The sequence below is a fragment of the Tachyglossus aculeatus genome, chromosome 22, assembly GCF_015852505.1.
Source record: "Tachyglossus aculeatus isolate mTacAcu1 chromosome 22, mTacAcu1.pri, whole genome shotgun sequence".
Taxonomy (NCBI): domain Eukaryota; kingdom Metazoa; phylum Chordata; class Mammalia; order Monotremata; family Tachyglossidae; genus Tachyglossus; species Tachyglossus aculeatus.
Window position 1 is genome coordinate 46,171,722 of NC_052087.1, and position 7,095 is coordinate 46,178,816.

General features: G+C 53.7%; 1 protein-coding gene across 5 annotated transcripts in view; it reads right to left on the reverse strand.

The window, feature by feature from the left end:
- Positions 1–6,068, reverse strand: part of ABCC8 (ATP binding cassette subfamily C member 8) — a 121,503-nt gene extending 115,435 nt beyond the window's left edge. For all 5 annotated transcript variants that reach the window (XM_038764330.1, XM_038764328.1, XM_038764329.1 and 2 more), the window contains exons 1-2: positions 5,853–6,068; positions 85–226 (exon numbers count right to left, since the gene is read on the reverse strand). In XM_038764330.1, the coding sequence (XP_038620258.1) occupies positions 85–226; positions 5,853–6,000 (290 nt within the window). In that variant the 5' untranslated portion in view covers positions 6,001–6,068. The remainder of the gene's footprint in view (positions 1–84; positions 227–5,852) is intronic.
- Positions 6,069–7,095: the final 1,027 nt, after the last annotated feature.

The following is a 7,095-nucleotide window of genomic DNA, read 5'->3' on the forward strand; positions in this document are numbered from 1 at the left end:
GAGGTGTTCCGGGGCCCTCCTGGCCTATATCCCGACTCGCTATAATTAGCTCACGTTATCAGGAGGAGCTCTGTGACCACTTACCCATCAGACAGAATGCCCTCGGCTATCTCGCACACCAGGACAAACAGCAAGATGAAGGTCAGTATCCAGCGTAGGTTGTGGCCAGGGAAATGGAGCCATGTGCTGTGATGAATGTGAACTTTCGAACTCTGACTGCCCCAGCCTGGAGGGGGAACCAAAAGGATCGTGAGAGTATGTTTGGACAAGTGATGACCACCTATGTAGCTCATGTGTATGTGTGTGTGTGTGTGTGTTTTAATGGTTTCTGTTAAGTGGTAACTATTTGTCAGTCCTGTACTAACTCCGGGGTAGATACAAGCTAATCAGGTCGGACACAGCCCATATCCCACATGGGGTTTACAGTCATAATCCCCATCTTACAGATGAGGAAACTGAGGCCCAGAGACTTTAAGTGACTTTACCAAGGTTACACAGCAGACAAGCGATGGAACTGGGATTAGTTTTCCAGCTTCGGGACGGAGGGTCGGTGTGGACTGCAGCCTTGCTCCCAGTTTGAGGGTCAGCACAGGCCACAGCCCTGCTCCCAGACCAAGGGTCCTTTGCTCCCAGGCCTGGGCTCTTTCCACTAGGCCACACTGTGTGTGAGAGCAGTTAGTATAAAGGTGGGTATAAAATTCAAATACATGCATGTATCTTGCTTGTATGCACATGTGAGTTTACAAGGTATGTGGGTGAATGCATAAATGAGTTCAGTAACAGTGAATATGTACATGCAAAAGCATTCAGGACAGATACATGCATATTCACTACATATTTGTGTACTCTTTCAGGGAGTGAAGGACCAATCAATGAATCAATCAATTGTATTTATTGAGCGCTTACTGTGTGCAGAGCACTGTACTAAGCGCTTGGGAAGTACAAGTTGGCAACATATAGAGACAGTCCCTACCCAACAGTGGGCTCACAGTCTAGAAGGGGGAGACAGAGAACAAAACCAAACATATTAACAAAATAAAATAAATAGAATAGATATGTACAAGTAAAATAGAGTAATAAATATGTACAAACATATATACATATATACAGGTGCTGTGGGGAAAGGAAGGAGGTAAGATGGGCGGGATGGAGAGGGGGAGGAGGGGTAGAGGAAGGAGGGGGCTCAGTCTGGGAAGGCCTCCTGGAGGAGGTGAGCTCTCAGTAGGGCCTTGAAGGGAGGAAGAGAGCTAGCTTGGCGGATGTGCGTAGGGAGGGCATTCCAGGCCAGGAGGATGACGTGGGCCGGGGGTTGATGGCGGGACAGGCGAGAACGAGGCATGGTGAGGAGATTAGCGGCAGAGTAGCGGAGGGTGCGGGCTGGGCTGTAGAAGGAGAGAAGGGAGGTGAGGTAGGAGGGGGCGAAGTGATGGACAGCCTTGAAGCCCAGGGTGAGGAGTTTCTGCCTGATGCGCAGATTGATCGGTAGCCATTGGAGGTTTTTGAGGAGGGGAGTAATATGTCCAGAGCGTTTCTGGACAAAGACAATCCGGGCAGCAGCATGAAGTATGGATTGAAGTGGGGAGAGACATGAGGATGGGAGATCAGAAAGAAGGCTGATGCAGTAGTCCAGACAGGATAGGATGAGAGCTTGAACGAGCAGGGTAGCGGTTTGGATGGAGAGGAAAGGGCAGATCTTGGCAATGTTGCGGAGCTGAGACCGGCAGGTTTTGGTGACGACTTGGATGTGAGGGGTGAACGAGAGAGCGGAGTCGAGGAGGACACCAAGGTTGCGGGCTTGTGAGACGGGAAGGATGGTAGTGCCATACAAACACTGACACTCAATCTCGGCTGGTCCTGAAACATTCCTAACTGCATTTAAAACAGGGATGAGGTTGGCTCAGAACTGAGAAAGTTGAGAGTGACTCTTTTCTCTTGGTAACGAGTCCCTGGATGGGTGGGGAAGGGTTGGGGGGTTAAGGAGTTGGATAGAGTTGACCTACTGTTGGAAATTGTGGGGCTAAGACAGGTGCTAACTGGGTAGGTCAGTGGCTCAGATTGGAGACCCGAGCAGGTGACAGTAGAGACCAAATTTGGGGTTGTCGGAGTGGGGCAATTGTGGGGAGGATCACTTGCCTGGCAGGATCTCACCAAGTGGCAGCGGCTTGCCAGCCCACTGGGCCCCAAAAAGAGGCCAGAGCTGGAAGCGTGCTGGCCCTGGGCCCAGGAGCAGGGCTGAGTCCCTTGGTGACCCTCAGTCTGGGAGCAGGGCTGTGGCCCCCGCTGACCTCGATCCATGAGCAGGACCGTGAGCCGTGCTGACCCTGGGACCAGAAGCAGGGCTGTGGCCCTTGGTGACCCTCAGTCTGGGAGCAGGGCTGTGGTCCATGTTGACCCTGGGTCCGGTAGCAAGGCTGTGGCCCATGCTGACCCTCAGTCTGGGAGCAGGACCATGAGCTGCCCTGACCCTCGGCCTGGGAGCAGGCCTGTGGCCTACACTGACCCTCCATCTGGGATCAAGGCTGCTGTTCATGCAGACCTAGGGTCTGCATGAACAGTAGTGCTGACCCTGGAACTGGAAGCAAGGTTGTGGCCCTTGGTGACCCTCAGTCTGGGAGCAGGGCTGTGGCCCACACTGAATCTGGGTCTGGGAGCAAGGTTGTGGCCCGCCCTGACCCTTGGTCTGGCAGCAGGCCTGTAAGCTGTGCTGATCCTCAATCCAGGAGCAAGGCTGCAGGCCATGCTGACCCTCAGTCGTGGAGCAATGCTGTGGCCCGCATGACTCCAATCTGGCTTCCGTCCCCTACACTCCACCAAGACTGCCCTCTCAAAGGTCACCAATGACCTCCTTCTTGCCAAATCCAATGGCTCCTACTCTATCCCAATCCTCCTCGACCTCTCAGCTGCCTTCGACACTGTGGACCATCCCCTTTTCCTCAACACGCTATCCAACCTTGGCTTCACAGACTCCATCCTCTCCTGGTTCTCCTCATCTCTCTGGCCATTCATTCTCAGTCCCCTTCTCCTCCCCCTCCCATCCCCTTACTGTAGGGGTTCCTCAAGGGTCAGTTCTTGGTCCCCTTCTGTTCTCCATCTATACTCGGTGAACTCATTCACTCCCACAACTTCAGTTATCATCTCTACACTGATGACAGCCAAATCTACATCTCCACCTCTGTTCTTTCTCCCTCCCTCCAGGCTCGTATCTCCTCCTGCCTTCAGGACATCTCCATCTGGATGTCTGCCCGCCATCTAAAACTCAACATGTCCAGGACTGAGCTCCCTATCTTCCCTCCCAAACCCTGTCCTCTCCCTGACTTTCCCGCCACTGTAGATGGCATTAGCATCCTTCCCTTCTCACAAGCCCACAACCTTGGTGTCATTCTCGACTCTGCTCTCTTATTCACCGCACACATCCAATCTGTTACCAAAACCTGCCGGTCTCACCTCCACAACATCGCCAAGATCTGCCCTTTCCTCTCCATCCGAACTGCTACCTTGCTGGTTCAATCTCTCGTCCTATCTCGACTAGACTAATGCATAGGCCTCCTTTCTGATCTCCCATCCTCCTGTCTCTTGCCGCTTCAGTCTATACTTCACTCTGCTGCTCGGATTATCTTTCTACAGAAATGCTCCAGGCATGTCATTCCCCTCCTCAAAAACCTCCAGTGGTTGCCTGTCAACCTTCGAATCAAGCAATGAATGACTCCTCCTCTGGGCACAGAGCTGTCAACTGTCCTGCATCCAACCCCAAACTCCTCCCACCCGGACTCTTTGCTCATAGGGACCCCCTTTCTCCACACACCCCGACTCGGCCTTCGTGAGGGCGGAAAGTTGTGCGGTACCGGCCTCCCGGGTGATGGGGAGGTGGGACACGTGGGGACACGGGGGTGTCCCAGGATGGGAGAGAGAGGGCCACTGCAGAGAGGGGACGGAAATGGAGCATGGGGACTTGAACCAATCAGATTTACTGAGCGCTTACTGTGTGCAGAGTGTACTGTGTACTAAGCGCTTGGGAGAGGACAATAGAACAATCTAACAGACACATCCCCTGTCCCATGGTGGGGCGGTCAGGCAGAGTGAGGAAGGGGTCGTGGGGACATGGGGTGCCCTAGTGTAGGGGAGAGGGCCATGCAGAGAGGGGAAGGGGTACGGGAAAAAGTTGGGGGGAAGGGATGGCTCTCAGGGAGAAAGAAGGGGGGGGGGTGGGCGCTTGGAGGGGTGAGGGAGCTCCACGTGAATTGGAGGAGGAGAGATGGGGGCGGGGCTCCTGGAAAAGTTGGGGCGTTCGGGGGATAATGATGGTATTTGTTAAGCGCTTACTATGTACCAAGCACTGTTTTAAGAGCTGGGGTAGATACAAAGCCATCGGGTTGTCCCACGTGGGAATCACAGTCTTCATCCCCATTTCCCAGATGAGGGACCTGAGGCCCAGAAAACTGACGTGGCTTGCCCAAGGTCACCCAGCAGATAAGTGGCGGAGGCGGGATTAGGACCCACGTCCTCTGACTCCCAAGTCCGGGCTATTGCCACTAAGCCCCGTCCCCGCCCCCTCCTTCCTCTCCCCCTTCTCCCCCTCCCCAACCCCCCGCTTAACCTTCTTCCCCTCCGCACAGCACCTGTATATATGTATACATGTTTGTACGTATTTATTACTCTATTTATTTTATTTGTACATATTTATTCTATTTATTTTATTTTGTTAATATGTTTGGTTTCGTTGTCTGTCTTCCCCTTCTAGACTGTGAACCCGCTGTTGGGTAGGGACCGTCTCTATATGTCGCCAACTTGTACTTCCCAAGCGCTTAGTACAGTACTCTGCACACAGTAAGTGCTCAACTAATACGACTGAATGAATGAATGAAAGCCGCGGATCCAGCGTTCAGCACAGTGCTTGGCACATAGTAAGCGCTTAACAAACACCATCATCATTGTAATTCATTCACTTAATCGTATTTATGGGGCGCTTACTGTGTGCCGAGCACTGTACTAGGAGATTGAGAAGTACAAGTCGGCAACATATGGGGCCGGTCCCTACAGTGCTTGGCACATAGTAAGCGCTTAACAAACACCATCATCATTATGATTCACTCATTCAATCGTATTTATGGAGCGCTTACAGGCGCTTGGGAAGTACAAGTCGGCAACATATAGCGACGTTCCTACCCAGCAACGGGCTCAGAGGCGCACGAACGGTGGAGGTCCATCAATCAATCAATCAATCAATCAATCAATCAATCATATTTATTGAGCGCTTAATGTGTGCAGAGCACTGTACTAAGCGCTTGGGAAGTACAAGTTGGCAACACATAGAGACGGTCCCTACTCAACAGTGGGCTCACAGTCTAGAAGGGGGAGACAGAGAACAAAACAAAACATATTAACCAAATAAAATAAATAGAATAGATATGTACAAGTAAAATAAATAGAGTAATAAATCCGCACAAACATATATACATATATACAGGTGCTGTGGGGAAGGGAAGGAGGCAAGGCGGGGGGGATGGAGAGGGGGAGGAGGGGGAGAGGAAGGAGGGGGCTCAGTGTGGGAAGGCCTCCTGGAGGAGGTGAGCTCTCGGTGGGGCTTTAAAGGGAAGAAGAGAGCTAGCTTGGAGGATGGACGGAGGGAAGGCATTCCGGGCCAGGGGTTGACGGTGGGACAGGCGAGAAAGAGGTACAGTGAGGAGGTGAGCGGTGGCAGAGGAGTGGAGGGTGCGGGCTGGGCTGGAGAAAGACAGAAGGGAGGGGAGGGAGGAGGGGGCGAGGGGATGGATGGATGGATGGACAGCCTTGAAGCCCAGGGTGAGGAGTAAGAGAGGGGATGAGCAGCCCCCGGCCCTGCCGCCCCGACTTACCGATGAAGAGGATGGGGAAGGTGATGAACAGCAGGAAGACGTGCGGGACCACGTTGAGGGCGTCCACGAAGCAGCCGTTGTTCAGGACGCCCTGGTCCACCTTGTAGGCGGTCGAATTGTTCTCGTTGCCGCAGAAAGCCAAGGGCATGGTGGCGCGGGGATACGGGGGGATACGGGGGGATACGGGGCTCCTCCGGGGCTCCTCCGGGGCTGCTCCGGGGCTCGGACGGCCCCTCCAGGCCCAAGGCGCCCGGGACCCAGCTGTCAGGACGCTCCTCGCCCCGCCCACTCCCGGCGAGGCCACGCCCACCTCCAGCGAGACCACGCCCACCCCGCGCGAGGCCCCGCCCACTCCCAGCGAGGCCCCGCCCCCCGGAGCGGTCTACTTGGGCCCGCGGTGGCCGAGTCGAGGCGCCACTGCGCGTGCGCCAGGCCCCGTGCGCGTGCGTGGGAGAGCGGGTCTTCGTTGGCAGAGCTCGTGAGTCGGGGGGGCGGGCGCGCGCACGCTCGCACGCAGGCGCGCTGGGGGCCGACGGCTGGCTCCTCGGGGGGCTTCGCTGAGGGGGCTGGTCTGGGGGGGGGTCATTCATTCATTCAGTTGTATTTATTCATCATCATCAATCGTATTTATTGAGCGCTTACTATGTGCAGAGCACTGTACTAAGCGCTTGGGAACTACAAATTGGCAACACATAGAGACAGTCCTTACCCAACAGTGGGCTCACAGTCTAAAAGGGGGGAGACGGAGAACAAAACCAAACATACCAACAAAATAAAATGAATAGGATAGATAGGTACAAGTAAAATAAATAAATAGAGTAATAAATCTGTGCAGCCATATATACGTATTTACAGGTGCTGTGGGGAAGGGAAGGAGGTAAGATGGGGGGGTGGAGAGGGGGAGAGGAAGGAAGGGGCTCAGTCTGGGAAGGCCTCCTGGAGGAGGTGAGCTCTCAGCAGGGCCTTGAAGGGAGCACTGTGTGCTCCCTTTATGGAGTGCCTACTGTGTGCGGAGCACTGTACTAAGCGCTTGGGAAGTACCTGTTTGCAACATAGAGACGGTCCTGACGTCTGTCACCTGAGGATACTCCGCTGACAGGAGCTCCCACATGGGCTAGACTGTGAGCCCGTTCATTCATTCATTCAATCAATCAATCATTCATTCAATCGTATTTATTATTATTATTATTATTAATAATAATAATGTTGGTATTTGTTAAGCGCTTACTATGTGCCAAGCACT